Consider the following 17,739-nt stretch of genomic DNA (forward strand, 5'->3'; position numbering starts at 1 on the left):
AAAAAAAATTTTTTTTTTTAAAGAACTGGCAGAGACGTAACGTGAAGCCCTTGAATTCGGGTAGAGGCCTACAAAAGGGATCCTGATTGACCCGGTAAACCCCAAAGAGTCCTCTCTCTCTTCAGTTTCACCAGATTTGAAATTCTAGCCATCCTGGATATTCTTTGCCCTTTTATTAGAAAGCCGGGAAACCCTCTCCTTTTCCACGGAAGAGGGTGAGAGAAGGGGCCTTATGGTGCATGAACGATAGAAAATTGGTCTTTTCTCTTATGTCTGACTAGTGGTACAAACAACCGTCCTGGAGGCAGGGGAATATATTTTACGCCCTCTCAAGGTCCCTTCGGTTCAAGGATACTGTCATTCTCCGGCTGTATTAGAGGGACGGCCTGCAACCTCCAGGCTGCCATGGAAACACGCCGCCGTGTTCCTTTTTCTTACGTGGGGCGGGGCACTCCGCCCAGCCACCAATCATCCACAGGCTTTCTTGAGTGGCGGGCAGCAGCAGCGAATGGGCGAGCTGATACCGCGTGACGCGACGGGAAAGGGGGAGTTCGCGGCCCGTGGCGGCGGTGGCTACGGTGTCGACCTGGGGATCGAGCTGGAGGGACCTGGGGAGCGTGCGGAGATCTTTAGCTGGAGCGCGAGGGACCTCCCACCGGGATGCCTGGTACAGTTTGGAGAAAAGTGGGGGAGTAGTAGGCTCTGAAGGCTTGGGTTTCGGGTCTGAAGGGGGTGGCAGACCGGAGGGGGCGGGGTGGCAAGCATGGCGGCGGTGACAGGGAAAGGGTTGGAGGGCCCTGAGGAGGGGGTGGGGTAGCCCTAGCTAGGAAGGCTGGGTGGTCGTGAGGAAGCGTGAAGGCCTGTGGGGGTTAAGACGAGCAGAGATTACAAAGAAGCATTTTGGGGGGTCGTAGAGGCGCCAGAAGGACGTAGGGAGAGTTGTGGGGGATGGAAAAAGGGGCGGGGAGAGAAGAGGTTAGGAAGGAGGGGAAAGGGTGTCTACGGGAAGGTGATGGAAGGGGGAGAGAAGGATAGGCAGGCTGATTGTAAATAACGAGGAAATCGGGCCTTGGAAGGTATGATAGGAAAGTGATTGCAGCGATTATACTGTTCTAATTGGAAGAGTCCTACACTGGTCCCCTTTTCCAGGTCTTGTACTTCCGCCTCATTATTTAAGCTCAGACTGCATGAGGAAGGCTAGTAGGTTACACAGAACTGATCTTTTGTTATTCCATTCCAGGGGAGCAGATGGACCCTACTGGAAGTCAGTTGGAGTCAGATTTCTCTCAGCAAGACACTCCTTGCCTGATCATTGAAGATTCTCAGCCTGAAAGCCAGGTTCTAGACGATGATTCTGGTTCTCGCTTCAGTATGCTATCTCGACACCTTCCTAATCTACAGACGCACAAAGAGAACCCTGTGTTGGTGAGTGATAGGTTGCTTGGAAATGATTGAGTAGATTTTTTTTTTCCCCTAATCTAGACCAAGCTGCAAAGTAAGTCCTTAGGAGATCACTATCTTTTGGATAAAGTTGGCTGGAAAATAAAATCATTTTCACAAAAATATGTATCATTTTGGATTACTTCATATATAGTATATTATGAAATGTGTATTTCATATTATGTACATATGTATGTATACATTATGTATGTATATTTTGTATGTACATTTTCTGGGATGTATATTATATATGTATATTTTCTAGGATGTTGTGTCCAATAGTGAACAAACAGCTGGAGAAGAACAAGGAGACAGTAATAGTGGCTTCAATGAACATCTGAAAGAAAACAAAGCTGCAGGTGAGGTCCCTTTTGCAAGGGTGCTCTTGTTGGAGCCGGGTGGATATAAACATTATGTGGTTGTGGTGAATGTATGTAAGGAAGTCTGGCACAGTATCTGGTGCATAGTAGGTACTCAGAAGGTTGGTTTTCTAATGTAGCTGATTAGATTGGTATTGTCTGCATTCTTGAATTTGTATTACAGTTTGGTGGTAAATGCCTTTTCTGCTAATATCCACTTATTTTTTTCAGAGTCTATGGATTCTTCTCATTTGGACACATGTGGTTCCATCAGTCAGGTCATTGAACAGTTACCTCAGCCAAATAGGACAAGCAGGTATACTAGTGTTTGAAGGAATTTATTTAAATGTATTAGTGGATCAGTTTTTTTATCTGTACTTGTTGTCTCATCCCAAGGATAAAAGGATTAATCTTATTTTTGTGAATTAGGGAGTGGGATTTCAGAATTGTATTAACTAGCATTCTTTTTTTTTTTTTTTTAATTAACTAGCATTCTGTTGGTACTGATGGCTGGAATCTCTTTTGTGAAGGTGGTAACATTTTTTTGCACCTACATTATTTAGATTGTGATCTACCTTGCACATGTGAAACAAGCATTCCTTATTCTTAGCTTGGATATGACTTATTACTAGAAAAAATAGTCAAAAATATTTAGGTATATTATCAAAACAGTTAAGCATGGTTTCTACCTACCAACCAAAGAACCTCACCAGTTTTAGACCCAGAATGTTTAATTCATACCCTAAACAGTATTCAGTTTTTACTTTGTCTCCTGTATATCTTTACATTGTCCATTTATTGAGTTTATCCTCTATGTTAGGCACTAGATGGGACGTTTGATATATACTGCCATTTAATTTCATCCTTAAAGCAGTTGTACGATGAACACGTTACATTACTTCCCTTACTTAGGGGGGGAAGTGATAGGCAAAGAAGTTAAAAACCTTGCTCTAGAATGCATTGCTAGTAAGTGACAGAGCTGGGCTTTGAGTCCTTCTGACTCAAGTGCCTCTCTTTCTTTTTTACTATTCAACACCCAAATTCTCCTAAGATCAAAGGAGAACGTAGGAGTCTTGGGGTGGTGGAATAGAAAAGGGAGGTAGTCAGAGAGGAGGATGTTAGTTTGAGGTGAAAGACTAGGGTTTTATCTCAAAAATAAGTGCTTTTTTGTGTGTGTATGTGTGTGTATGTTTAATACTCTGTGTTTGCACTTAAATTTTTTCTCTCAAATCATCAGTTGGATGCTTTAGAGCAATCCCCAAATTGGTGGACTTATTTTGGCCCGCAGGTGGGTTCTAGTTGGCCCACACATAGTTGTAAAATATATTTGAATTTGTTGATAGAATTTAAAAATAGGGAAATTTCACATAGAACTTAGATTTCCAGCTTCTGGGATTACTAGGCCGGAAGTAATGCAACTGTTGTATTATTGGCAGCAGTTGGCTGGAGCTGTGAGCAGCCAGCTTCTGCTTAGGTAGGGCGTGAGTGCTATGGTCTGTCATAGTGCCTGTAACTCACTGTTGTACTTGGACACTGAGGCCAGGTATTCTTTTTTCATTTATCCTAGGGCTTGTGCTTTTGTTCTTAAACCCAGCCACTTAACTCATTTATGTTACCTTTCTTTGCTTTTTGTAGGCATTTAAGTTTTTGTGATACCTCTTTAGGAACATGTGCCAGGCTTATCTGTGTTTTTGTGCCTCGGCATCTGAGTTTGAACCAGTGGGGACAGAATGCGTGTGTACCCCTTGTTATAAATGAATGGTACTGTTTGAGAAGTCTCATGCTACTTCTTTTCCCTTTTTGCATCAAGGTGTTCTCTTTCCTTAAAAAAAATACTTGAATGCTTACATTCAGTAAATGTGCAGGTACTGTGGTAGGTGTTTTAAAGCATGTTTGCCATCATGGAGCTTACAATTTAATAGGGGAAACAGATGTTAAATAATTACATAAATAGCTATTCAGTTAGAACTGTGATCATTGTAAAGAGGGAAAAAATAGAATATATAACCTAACATGGGGGATAAGGGAAAACCTCTTTGAGAAGGATGATCTAAACTATAAATACAAATTTGTTAGGCATAGTTGAAGGGCTGGGGAGAAGTGTGGCATGAAGTGTGTGGCACAGAAGTGTGGAAGGAGGAGCTTTCCAGACACAGGGAGCAGCATGTGTAAAGGCCACGAAACTGTAGAGAATGTGGGGTTGATTCCAAAAGAATGAAAGCTCTTCAAAACACATGTGTACTGATCTCTTTATGTTGTCTTTATTCATTAATGCAAATATTTTGAAAAAGGCTGCTTGTGAACTTTTATATATCATAAAATTCCAAAAGATCTTCCTCTCTTATCTAATGTCCTATTGTGATGTAAGCCTGTGGTCCTAAACATGAAGTGTCCTAAAATATGATGCTGAGGATATTTTTATTTCCCCGTTAAACATTTAAGAAAATTGAGATGATTGTAGATTCACATGCATTTGTAAAAAATAGTACAGAGAGATTCTTTGTACACTTTTCGCAGTTTCCCCCAATGGTACCACTTTGCAAAACTATAGTATACTTTCACAACCAGAATATCAACATTGATAAAGTCCAGTGAACTTATTCACATTTCCCTAGTTTTACTTGTACTCATGTGTGTGTATTAATTTTTATACAGCTTAATCACCTGTGTAGGTTTATCCACCACTGAGGTCAAAATGCTGAACAGGAGCTCCAGTGTTGTCCTTTTATAACCACACCCACCTCCCTCTCCTGCATGTGAACCTCTGGCAACCACTAATTAAGACCATCCTCTAGGGAATTCCCTGGTGGTCCAGTGGGTAGGACTCTGTGCTTTCACTGCTGAGGGTGTGGGTTGGATCCCTGAGTGGGGAACTAAGATCCAGGAAGCCGTGCAGTGGGACCAAAAAAAAAAAAGACCATCCTCTATTGGTAAAGTTTTGTCATTCAAAATGTTATATAAATAGGATCATACAGTATATAATCTTTGAGGATTGGCTTTTTTCAATTAGCATAAGCCCCAGGAGATCCATATGAGTTGTTGCATGTATCAGTGGTTTGTTCCTTCTTATTGCTGAGTGGTGTTCCATGGTATGGATGTACCACGATTTGTTTAACCATTTGCCTATTGAAGGAAATCTGGGTTGATTCTAGTTTTTGGCTAATGTAAATAAAGCTGCTATGAACATTTGCATACAGGTTTTTGTAAGTCTTCATATCTCTAGGATAAATGGCCAGGTGGGCAATTGCTGGGTCATATGGTAGTTGCCTGTTCAGTTTTTTTAAGAAACGGCTGAACTGTTTTCTATAGTGGCTGTATCATTTTACAGTCCCACTAGCAGTGTATGAGACATCCAGTTTCTCTCCATTCTCACCAGCATTTGGTGTTGTCACTATTTTTTATTTTAGCCATTCTGATAAGTGTGTGATAATATCTCATTGAGGTTTTAATTTGCATTTCCCTAATGGCTAATGATGTTGAACATCTTTTCATTTGCTTCTCTGCCATCTGTACATCTTCAAGGAAATGTCTGTTCATGTCTTTTGCCTATTTTCTAACTGGATTTTTTTTTATTGTGTTTTGAGACTTCTTTATATATTCTCTATATTAGTCCTTTGTAGCATATGTGGTTTGCAAATATTTTCTCCTACTCTGTAGCTTGTCTTTTCATCCTCTTAAGAGGTTTTTTCCATAGAGCATGTTTTTAATTTTGATGAGATCTGTTAAATATTTTTAAGAGTAATATAAATACATAATTTATTTTAAAAAGAACTTATTATGAAAAGCAAAGAGTCCATTCCCACCATTGGTCCCCTTTCACAGAGGTAACGCTTTTTAAGTGTTTGTGCTTTTATTTCTTTGGGAGGTTGTCTTCCTAGCTCTTAATACTGTTGTAAAACTAAGTCACACTGTTGTATTACCATTTCTTGTTTTATCAGATTAAGACACTTGAGTTCCGTAATGAAAGATGAGGTTTTAACTCACAACAGCATTCTCCTAATTTTTGATGATAATTGTTTTATTTCTTTTATTGGCTACGTCTGTATTTCTAAATAATGTATTTAAACCTTTGTTTTCTTTTTCCATCAGTTTTGGATAGTGGAGAAAAGTTTAATATCAGTACTATTTTTTGTCTATAATCAGATTAGTTTCAAGCCTCTTCTGATTCACCTAATCATTCTAATTAAATATTTATTATTTCCTATATGCCAAGCACTGTTGAGTTTTGGGGATACAAAGTGATCAGAAGAGATAAGAAACCCTAGACCTTAATGGAGCTTACGTTCTGGTATGGGATATAGCAATACTTGATAGATAAGTAAAAATATATAGTATCTTAGACTCTGATAGGGCTGAGGAGAAAAATAAAGCAGAGAAGGGGATGGGAAGCATCAAAGGAATTGCAAGTTTAGGTAGGATGACCTAGGGGATGCTTTAGTGATGTGACATTTGACTAAAAATCTTAAGTAAGTGATCTCTGCTATTATTTGGGATAAATGTAATCCATGCATAGAGAACAGCAAATGCAAAGGCCCTGAGAGAAGCATGTGCCTGGAATAATTGAGAAATGACAAGGAGGTTAGTGTGGCTGGCGTGGAGTGCTTGAGAGGAGTGGGAGAAGAGGTCAGGGAAGTAAAGAGGGAACCAGAATATATAAAGCCTTATGGATCATTGTGAGGAATTTGGCTGTTACTCTTAGGAAAGTACTGAACGGTTTTGAGCAGAGGAATGACATGATCTGACTTAGATTTAAACAGGATCACTCTGGCCGCTGGATCAGGAATAGATTGAAGAGTATACAATTTTTATTTGTCCATTATACCTCGATAAAGCTGGGAAAAATTAAAATTAAAATAAAAAGAAAGCTCTTCAGATTAAATTTAGAAAGGAATAGTCTGAAGGGAGAGCAAGGGCAGAGTCAGGAAGACCTACTAGGAGACTACTGAAATAATTTAGGCAAAATGTGACAGTGGCTAGACCAGAGTAGAAGTGGATGAAGAGTGGTGAGATTCTGGGTTTTTGAAAATATGATTCAAAGATAGATTGGATGTGAAGTATGCGAGAGATGAAGGAGGTAACAGTGATTCCATGTTTTTCGTTTGGGAGCTAGAAGAATGGAGTTGCTGTTAATTGAGATGAGAAGACTGCAGGGGAAGGTCAATTATAGACCTGTTAAAGTTGAGCTGCCTTTTCAATTGCCAGTTGGAGGCAGTTGACAGTGTGAATGTCTGGAGCTCAGGGGGAAGGTCTAAGCTGGAGATTTAAAATTGCAGAGTCATAAGCATATGGATGATATTCAAAGCCGTGAGTCTGGATAAGATCACTAAGGGGGTGAGTGAAGGTGAAGAAGAGGTCCAAGGACTCACTGTGCCTACGAGCATTAGGAACTTGAAGAAAACCACCAAAAGAGACTGAGGAAGATCCAAGGTGTGTGGTTTGTGCTGTCTTTCATTGCTCTTCTACTTTTTGTCATACACGCTCTTGACTTTCTTCCCCTATGTTTCCTGAGGTCAGGCATCTGGTCCTCCCAGTTGTGTAGGTAACGTTCTATTTAATTTTTGTGAAAGTCTTTATTCAGTACTTTTTCTCTTCCTTGGATCATGGTCCCCAACTTTGCAAATTTATGTTTTCTTCTCTTTTATGCTTATTAAACTTATGCTTAATGGTCTTTATATGAAATGTTAAATGGGTAGAAAGTTACAAGGAGGCAAAAAATGTCATCTGTAATTCTGCCACCCAGAGGCTAATTGCTGTAAACATTTTGGCTTATTTTCCCTGTTGTTTTTTTTTGTTGTTGTTGTGCACTTGATATACATAGTTGACACATGGGAAGTAAAAGTTCCTGTGTTTCTTGACCTTTTTGCTTAACAACATGAGCAATTAATTTCCCCTGGCAATTAAAACTCTAAATAACATTTGCCCCAAGTTTTTTATTTTAAAAGTTTAAACCCACAGTAGAGATGAAAAGATACTATGCATTTTTTCAAAATATACTATGCATTTTTTTCTGTGTGTGTGTATAAAATATACTGTTTTGAAGCAAAGTTGCAGAAATCATAGTTCCCCTCAAATACTTTAGCATTCATCCCCTAAGAAAAATATTATCCTATATTATCATAATACCCTTATCACACCTAAGAAAATATTGATTCTGTAAAACCTAGTAATAAGTGCATATTCAGATTTTCCAAGTTGTCTCAAAGATGGCTTTATTTTATATATATATATATATATATATATATATATATATATATATATATATTTTATCCAGTATCCAATCCAGATTTATGGTTTACATGTTGCACTTGGTTGTTTTGAACATTTTTTTTAAAATTTATGAATTTATTTATTTATTTATTTTTGAGTGTGTTGGGTCTTCGTTTCTGTGCGAGGGCTTTCTCTAGTTGTGGCGAGCGGGGGCCACTCTTCATCGCGGTGCGCGGGCCTTTCACTATTGCGGCCTCTCTTGTTGCGGAGCACAGGCTCCAGACACGCAGGCTCAGTAGTTGTGGCTCACGGGCCTAGTTGCTCCGTGGCATGTGGGATCTTCCCAGACCAGGGCTCGAACCCATGTCCCCTGCATTGGCAGGCAGATTCTCAACCACTGCGCCACCAGGGAAGCCCCTGTTTTGAACATTTTTAACGGCTGCATAAATTCCATTTTATGGATTATGAAATTAGTTAATCATTTACCTACTGTTGGGCTTACAGCAGGTTGTTTGTTAGTCACAGTGAACTTCGAAAGTAAGTTTGTATAAGAATCTTTTCATATTTCAAATTATTTTTTACAGTTGAAATTACTAGGTATGAACATTTTTTAGAGCTCTTGATACATATTTCCCAGTTGTTCTGCAGAAAGGTTCTATTAGTTTATGCTCTCATAAACAGTATGTGATAATGCTAATCTCACCTCAGGTTTGGGCAGCACTGAATAGTAGTACAGTATTTACAGTTTTTTTTTTCTAATTTGATTGGCAACAAATGGTTTCTCTGATTTCTTACATGTTTAAAGATACTTGTATTTCTTTTTTTTGTGAGTCGTCTTTTCTGTTGTTTGTCCGTTCATTCATATCTTGAGCTTCTTCTTACGAGTTCCTTGTATATTATGGAGACTATTCTTTTGTTATATTATTGCAGATATTTTTTCCTAATTGTTATGTGTCTTTTACTTTTGTTTATCATTTTTTGACCTGTGATGTCTTCTTCTTAATACACAGACCTCTTACCTGAATTTTTTTCAGCCACTGTGGTTCTATGTTATGTATTCTAAGAATTTTTGCTAAAATTCTTTTGTGAACTGTGTTCTATTAAATAGATGTATTTTTGACCCCCTTCTCTGCACATCTAATGCACATCTTCTCTTGTCACTTGTCAGTAATTCTCTTGAGTGCAAGATTTTTCTATCCCTGCTCAGATTTTTTCAGAGAAAGATAAAAATCAAGTATGTTTGTTTCTTCCTTCTGTCTCTTATTTGTATTACTTAATTCTGTACTACAGTGTTTTGAGTTGTTAACCTTTTAGGTGCTTTTTGTAGAAAGAAGCAATAATAGGGTGAGGTTTTTTACTTTTTCAAATTTGCTTAAAACGTGGTTGGTGTGTGGAGAGTCACAATAAAATTTAAAGAGTTCTTTGAGCAAAATATCCCGGCCTATCTGCGAACACATGATTGTGTCTTTTTGCTGTATAGTGTTTTGGGAATGTCAGTGGAATCTGCTCCTCCTGTGGGTGAAGAGAAGGAAGAAGAGGTGGAAGAGAAGGAGAAAGAGGAAAAGGAAGGAGATATTTCAGACGATACCACACACTCCCTTGGTGCTGAAGGTAGCTTTATGCCTTTTTCAGGATAGTAGATTGGTCTAGCCCCTTTAACATGAGCATGCAGATGTCTAAATTTCTCCCTTTTATCAGGTTATAGATTTCTGATCATTAAATTGAGAATAGTCATTAGGAAATTTGCTGGTAGTCTAAGATAATCCACATAATTTTGGTGTTCAGGAATTTTTAGCTCATTTTTTAGCCCCCTTTCTGCATACTGACTCCTACTTCTTTTGTATTCATTTATTTTTCAAATATTTTTGGGATGCATGCCTTGTGGGGTGAATTACAGTCTGAAGTACAGTGCTCTCTGCATGTGTGTGTGTGTGTGTGTGTGTGTGTGTGTGTGTGTGTGTGTGGAGGGGCTTATGTATTTCTTTAGAAAGTAGAAATAGTCTACCTTTATTAGGTGCTTGTAAGGTTTTATAGTACACAGTTTTTTGCTTCATTATGCGTTTTCCCCCTTTGCTTTTAGTGCTTTTATTCTTAATTTTATTTTGAAAAAAATTTGGGGGACAGGGCTTTGATGTGAAGGACTTAATATGACCGTCTTTTGCTAAAGGGCAGCACCTTGCATAGTGCATAATGTTGTGGGATGATATCTGATTTCTTGTGGTTTTCTTCCTAGATCCTGCCTCATCACAGCTGGGCTTTGGGATTCTAGAACTCTCCCAGAGCCAGGATGTTGAGGAACAAACTGTGCCACGTGAAGCAGACAAAGGGCCTCTACAGTCAGTAACCACCAACTCTGCTTATACTAGGCTCTCTGATGTGGATGCTAATATTGGTACGTAACATGTTTTCTGGCATTTAGAGTTTGTTTATAAGTATTTTCCTCCCATGCTAGAGCTAGTTGTTTTTTCCTTGATATATCTTATAGCTATCTAAGTTAATATAATCTAATTAGTATAGTAAGGTTGTAGAGTTGTCTGGCGAGTACTTGTCAGTTGACGGCTTGCATACTAAGGTTTTTTATAAGTGGGTAATTGGTTATTTTCCTTTCTGGAATGATGCCTGTATATATTTTCAGTTTGTATTTCTTTCTTTAAAATCTTTGCCTTTTAAAAAGCATTTGGGACTACTTCTAGTACTTTGAAAAATTAAATATCTCCTTCCTATCTTCTTCTAAAACTTTAAGCAATTAAGCATGAAGAACAGTCTAATGAAGGTATCCCCATGGCAGCACAGCCCAGCAAGGATATCCCTGTGGCAGCACAGCCCAGTAAGGATGTACCTGTGGTAGAAGAGCAAAATTCACCACCTGCAAGGTAAACCAAGTTCTTTCTAGGAAGTATTTTTGGGTTTCTGCTATCTATGGGGTTACACTCATTTCACTTGGCCAGGTGGAAACATTTTTAGAAATTCTTGATTTTTTTTTTTCCCCCTTGCCCTGGGCATATTTATGGTCCAGTAGAAACATTTATTGTTTATGAATTCTCGTTGTGTCCTTATCTTTAGGCATATTACAAACCCAATTTATTGCTGCTCTAACTGTAAGGATGACCCCTTAATCTTTGGTTGCTACTCCTCCTCTCTGTTCTTTGTCTGCAGAGGCACTATCTCTCTGTGGGATGTCTTTCTAGCTTCTCTGGTGTTGTAAGAGTCACAAGAATATTATATTTGAAAGTCTACTGTTTTTATACTTGAGGAGCATCCAGATTGCGTTGGATCCTCAGGTATCCTGCATCTGGTAGCTTATGGCATAGATAAATAGGGAGGTATTCTTTTCCCGTGTCTTTCAGGCTCTTAACTTTTTGGGAATTGGTCAGTATACCTTTGTTCTGCCTATGGTGATTGTTGTATCCAAAACAGCATTGTCTCTGGTCAATACCTCAAGTTTAGATATGGCAGAGGACAAGTGGGATGCTTCCATTTTGGAGGAGGGAATGAGTAAACATTTAGTATTCTTTTGTTTCTTCCTGCAGTAGAAACAGTGGGGAATGGGGTACTGAACAAAGTTGAATATCAAGAGAAGTTGTCTTTCTAATGCAAAACACTCAGCTTAATGGGGGCTGACTTTTTCGGCTTTTCCTTAGGAAATTACTCTCTAGGTAGTTTTGCTATCCTGTTTACTCTGGGGAATGGTAGAGTAGGTGAACCTCCTAAGTCTCTGGAAAGGAGCCAGCAGTGAGTGTCTTACATGTGTAAATAGTATTTGTGTGAAGGAGTCTTGGTTTGGGGCTTGGGTTGAGTAGATCAGATCAAAAAGGTCAGCAGAAGATAATGTGTGTGGCTGGTGCAGAGGATGATTTACATCCAAGCCCTTTCTGTGGGAGGTCATTGTTCGTTCTGGCATTGTTGTGGTCTGGGTCACACTCCTTCATGCACCTCTAGATAACAACGTATGTAACAGAAATCCCTAACTCACTTATCAGAAATCTTGGACAGCGTGCAACACTGCAGTGAGCAGAGTGGAAAAGAGGTATTGCTTTGTGAGAGACTGAGACACTCTTTGAAATGGGCTGAGGGCTTTGCGTCATTATAAAGTGTAGCTTATTTTACTTTTAATAAATAGTTTTTGGAAGTTTTGAAATTAAAAAAGGAAAACACACAAAACAGGAAATGCTTCTTTGTTCAAAGATGAAAGCCTTTGAACATAGTAACTTTTTCTCCTGGCGATATGAATTTCCTAGGTCAGAGGACATGCCTGCTAGTCCCAAAGGCTCTCTTGCTGCTGTGGAAACAAAAGAACAAGTATCTGTTCAAGAACTTCTGGAAGGTGGGATGCAGATTCAGAAGTCACCAGAGCCTGAGGTTTTGTCAACTCAGGAAGACTTGTTTGACCAGAGCAATAAAACAGGTACAAAGAGTAATTAGTTGCCGTAGCTCTTCTTTTCTGAAGATCTAAACTTTTATTTCTGTTCTGAGGCTACTGTTTTAAGTCAGAAGGCACTTTATAGGTGTGCAGACTTGTTTGTGGTATGGAAGGAAAGTACGTTTCTAGCTGATTAATGAGAAGGGCTTTTTGGAAATAATTGCTATTTAACGTGTGTTAGCATAATTTTCTTTCTCTTTTGGAAATGGAGATATTGAAGAATACTAGCTAATAATATGGCAGATTTAATGTTATGGGCAGAGTAGCTATTTCTGTTATCATAAGTCTTCAAATCTTAAATATCATGATAATTAAATGAAGATTTTCATGTTCACCTGGGTAACAGTCTACTTATTCATCTGTTTATTAGTTCCTCTGCCACAAATAGGAAGTTATGGTCCAGCAGAAAGAACATAATACCTTTAGAAGACTAGAATGGTATTTGTTTCACCTTTCATTAACCCCCACCAGTGCCCCATGCTGCAGCCTCACAGAGCCAGAAAGCGTCAGTAACAATCAGCAAAATATGATGTATTGGTTGTAAGTAGGGAGGAAGAGAAGGTTATACTCCTGTACTGTGCTGTGAATGTGTGCGGGACATACAGAGCATCACCAAGAAACCTTTTCTGGTCTCTCATTAAAGCCACAAGGTTGTACTTAAGAAATTTCTTTATTCTTGCAGTTAATACAGCTGATATTCCATTTGTTGCTAGGGAGAAGGGACCAACAGGAGCCTCTTCATAGTATAAATCAGTAATGGCTGCTCATATATCCTTTTACTTACGCTTTAATATTTTTCCTGTCTTTTGAGGAGCCCAGGTTCTAATCATGAAAATTGCTGCATTCATATCATCAGGTGTCATGCGCATCATTTTGACTTCTCCCATCTGCATCATGGCATAAGCTTTACTTCACCTTAGGTAGACCTTGGAATAAAGGGCTCGCTTGCTGTCTTTTTTTTTTTTTTTTTCCGCTTGCTGTCTTATAATAGAAACTTCACAAGAAAGAAGAGCAGCCAAGGAGAGGCTTAAGCGTCCTGGCTTTTCTTCTCCAGGCTTTGATCATGACAGAAAGGACTAAGGAGTTCTTTTTGTCAATTCTTTATAAAAGAAACCCATAATTCATTAGGGAGAGGTTGTTTAGTGGTCACTCAAGATTTGTGTTAGCGTGGCATTCCACTAATTGTACTGCAGTTAGAAAACAGTTTCTGCCCTCTTGGAACATGGGTGGATATGAATATTACGCTTTTTGTACTACTGAGTGTCTTTTGTTTTTTTGACAGTTCAGTAATGTCAATATGAGAAGTAAATGCAACTAGAATTTTTTTTTTTCTCAGTAGCGTCTGATGGTTGCTCTACTCCTTCAAGGGAGGAAGGTGGGTGTTCTTTGGCTTCCACACCTGCCACCACTTTGCACCTCCTGCAGCTCTCTGGTCAGAGGTCTCTTGTTCAGGAGAGTCTTTCCACGTAAGTAAGCCTAAAATAACCCTTTCAAGGAAACATGTGCCTGATGGTTTTAGGCTAAGGTTGAAAGAGCTAAAGTTGGTAGTCCAGAAGTCTTTTGAAACTGAAAAGTAAACTCTAGGCTTAAGAATTTTGGGGAATAAGAACTTAGTGGAATTATCGAAGGCAGGTAGATCTGCTTTCCCATTTGGAGATTTTAAAATTGTAGCCTGAAGGTTTCACCAGGAAAGAAACTGCCCAGTTATTTAGAGACTTACGCGTCCAAAACAAGCTGCCTGCTGCTCCATTTGGCTAGCAGTTCTTCCCATTTAATGGCATAGGGGTGCAGAAGAGGTTATGCTAGAGTTGACAGTAGTTGGATTTCTTTATCCGTGTTGGGGCAAAGAGGTTGCTTTTTTTTTTTTTTTAATAAGAATGTGCATGATCTTTCTCATAATAGGCAAAAAATGGAGTAAATATTTGTCTCAAATCTGCAGATGAATTAATTTTTTTAGCACTATCTCATCCTGCTTTTCAGTCATGATGTCCTTGTGTCTGGTCATTTACTTTCTCTTGTAATCATATGGCTTTTCCCTTAATCTTTTTTTTTTTTTTTTTTAATTCTAATTTTGGATATGTCTGGTGTGAGAAATAGTTATTGAAGTATTGTTCATGGCTCTTCTACCAACCTTGGTTAGCTGTTTGAGAGAAACACTAATAAGTACTTGAATGAGTTATAGATATTTTTGCTGTTAAGAAGTAGAAAGCAAGTGCGAAGCTGTAGCTGTGGTAAAATAACCTGTGGCTCTCTCTTTGTATAAAGGAATTCCTCAGACCTTGTTGCTCCTTCCCCTGATGCCTTCCGATCTACCCCCTTTATCGTTCCTAGCAGTCCCACAGAGCAAGAAGGGAGAAAAGGTGAGCTCTCTTGATCTGTCTGTTGATCTCAGGTTAGAAGAGGGGCAGCACTTCTTCTGCCTTGTGAAGTGTACTGTTCCTTTACATGTTAGAACACTGTGACCTCAGCTATTCGCTAGGACTCATGTCTAAGCTTCAGGGGAGTGGCCTAGTGTTAAGTGCTTTCCTCGGTTCTTTGCTTTTCTAGCACTGATTCTTCTGAGAGTTCTGTATTGACAACTTAATTTTTGAAAAGACCCTTAAGGGAAAATTGTTCAAGTTGAACTCAAATGAATTATCAATAGTATAATGAAGACCTTTATTGCCATTGGCCTAATAGTCTCCAGCAGCTTGGTAACATGTTACTGGTCAGAGGGAACCAAAAATTGTTTCTTTTGTTCTTTGTGGGTTATTTCTGCTATTATCAAAGCAGTTTTAGCCAAAGAGTGGTTAGGAGCAGGTGGTAGAAATTTTGACTTAATTCCCTTCCTCCTTTGAGGACCTAGTGATTTTATATTACTTTATTCACAAGAAAGTTTTTCTTTTTACTTAATTTATGTCATTATCTAAACCTCTTTTGCTCTGTTCTAGTCTCCTATCCAGTCATTCAAGATATTTCTAAATTTTTCCTACTTCTACAAAGCCTTTTCCAATAAATTCCATGATTTTTTCCTTTTCATTCTTTCACATATCAATAATGGTACAATAGCTAATATTTATTGAACACTTATTTTATGCCAGGCACTGTTCTTTTTGCTTCTCTTTCGTTCTAGGTTCTTCTCTTTGTTTCTTTTTTTGTTTGTTTTTTTTTTAAATCCGCACAACAGTCCTAAGAAGTAGGTGTTACTTTTATCCCCATTTTACAGATGAGAAAATAGAGGCACAGAGAGATTTCACAACTAAGTCATAGAGGCAGGATTTGAACTTGGGCAGCTGCCTCCAGAGCCTGTGCTCATGGGTTTTCATTTACCCATGACAAAATTTAATCTTAGACTTTCTTCTGTCACAAAGTTTGTGTCTGGCTATTTTCTCTTAAAATCAATGTAGGTATCCAAATGGACTAATATCATTCTAAGCATAACATGATTAGTGATATCTTCAGTGAAAAATAAAAGTGAATCCATTCTACAAAAAATACTGTTAATGCAAGTTAAGTTTGGCTTATCCTTAGAACCATTTTTTCTATCTGTAGTGTGAACACTGAAGATATATAAAAATAATTATATTAAAAATGCTTTCTCCCTGACTCTAAACATAATTAGTACTTACTGTAGAAAGTTTGGAAAGCATATGGGAAAGTAATGAGAAGAAAATAAAAATCACCTGTGATACCACAGTCCAGATATAATTAGTATTTGGATATGTGTGTTTCCTTTCAGTGTGTTTTCTAGGCATAAATATAAAGAAGTATGTTTACACAAGTGGGATCATGTTATGTATATGATTCAGTGTTCTTTTCTTTTCATGTAACATTGTATTTTCCTTTGTCAATTATATTTTAGATTTAATGCATTTGCTTAATATGTGCATAACTGTGCAACTGTGTATGCTTTTTGTATTTTTTTGTTGTTGTTGTCTAAGAATATTAACCTAAAGCCTTTTTATATGTAGTGCTTAGAACAGTCCTTAATAAGTGCTTTGTCACAGCAATAAAGATCAAAAGGTGTAATGAAAATACTTAACACAGCTGTGGTAGTGTAATAAAGGCCTATAGCATCAGTTCCCGAACCTAGCATTACAGTGGAGTGTGCGTTTGAGGCCAAGCTAAGCAGCAGGGGTAGGTATTGAGGTGGAGGTGGGGCGGGTACCTGGTAGCATGAATGTGGATTTTAGGCAAAAACTAAATGGCATAGGTACTTTGTGAGAGTGGTCTAAAGGAAGCCTGTTTGGGGTCAAGTTGTAAGATAGGGGAAAAGGGGTTGATGAATCAAATACCTAGCAAGCTAGGCTGGCTCTGAGGAAGATCCTGTTAGCCTACAGGTGGGTAGGATACTATAGGAAAAGCAGTGTTTTGTGTTTTGTTTGTGTTTATGTTTCCCTCCTGAGCAATTTATCTCAGGATTAGTGTCCTGTACTTTGTTCTTTGATAAATCATTGCTGATTGTCATTGATAGATTTTTGTTTTTCCTTCTTCTCTATTTGTCCTGGCATCCACCTCTCTGCACTTAGCAGTTAATGCAAATAAAATGAGTTCATAAATACGTAGATATTTACTTAGAGTGGTAAACAAGTTCACTGCCTTTCAAGGCCTGTGGTTAAATTAGGTGCCATTAATCTGGGCGTTCCTATGCAAATGTGAAAACTGAGCTATAATCAGGAAAGGGTCTCAGAGGAACCAAGTTAATTTACTATCATATGGATGGATGGGTATCCCTAGATGAACCCTATTTTAATCTATATCTGAGTATTTTAGGAGTTGTGAACTTCCCTCCCCCAGGGGAATAAAGTGTTGCTAGATTCCTAGGACTCAATCTTCTATTAACCTATCAGCTTTTCTGAAAATTGTCACTGTTTTTTTTTAGGGATGAAAATATCTGAATATAATTGTTATTAGTGGTATTGGAACATGAATAGTATTGATGAGTGCTTATTTCTCAATTTGTTTTTCCTATTTTAAACTAGATGAGCCAATGGATATGTCAGTGTTATCTGAAGGGAGAGAGTCTTTTCAGAAGAAACTCCAAGGTGATGAACGAGTAGGGATAGAAAACCCCCCTCTCCCACCTGAGCCCACTATATCACCACAAGCCTCAACACCGGTATCTCAGAGCACACCAGTCTTCACTCCTGGGTCACTTCCTGTTCCATCCCAGCCTGAGTTTTCTCATGTGAGTACCATAGAAAAAGTTTTTTCCTCCTAACATCTTTTTTTTTTAAACAACTGTATTGAGGTATAATTTACAAACCATAAAACTCACCCATTTTAAGTGTATAGTTTAGTGATATTTTAGTAAATTTACAGAATTGTGCAGCT

General features: G+C 38.4%; 1 protein-coding gene across 6 annotated transcripts in view; it reads left to right on the plus strand.

Annotated features, from left to right (window-relative positions):
* The first annotated feature begins 543 nt into the window (after positions 1-543).
* TP53BP1 (tumor protein p53 binding protein 1) overlaps positions 544-17,739 on the plus strand; it is a 70,649-nt gene continuing 53,453 nt past the window's right edge. For 5 of the 6 annotated variants that reach the window (XM_036844211.1, XM_036844215.1, XM_036844216.1 and 2 more), the window contains exons 1-11: positions 544-667; positions 1,241-1,425; positions 1,706-1,799; positions 2,031-2,115; positions 9,487-9,617; positions 10,240-10,398; positions 10,750-10,879; positions 12,245-12,411; positions 13,763-13,892; positions 14,692-14,786; positions 17,388-17,593. In XM_036844211.1, coding sequence (XP_036700106.1) covers positions 661-667; positions 1,241-1,425; positions 1,706-1,799; positions 2,031-2,115; positions 9,487-9,617; positions 10,240-10,398; positions 10,750-10,879; positions 12,245-12,411; positions 13,763-13,892; positions 14,692-14,786; positions 17,388-17,593 — 1,389 coding nt within the window. In that variant the 5' untranslated portion in view covers positions 544-660. The remainder of the gene's footprint in view (positions 668-1,240; positions 1,426-1,705; positions 1,800-2,030; positions 2,116-9,486; positions 9,618-10,239; positions 10,399-10,749; positions 10,880-12,244; positions 12,412-13,762; positions 13,893-14,691; positions 14,787-17,387; positions 17,594-17,739) is intronic. The other variant, XM_036844212.1, reaches the window with a different exon arrangement.

This window comes from Balaenoptera musculus, chromosome 2 (assembly GCF_009873245.2).
Source record: "Balaenoptera musculus isolate JJ_BM4_2016_0621 chromosome 2, mBalMus1.pri.v3, whole genome shotgun sequence".
Lineage (NCBI taxonomy): Eukaryota > Metazoa > Chordata > Mammalia > Artiodactyla > Balaenopteridae > Balaenoptera > Balaenoptera musculus.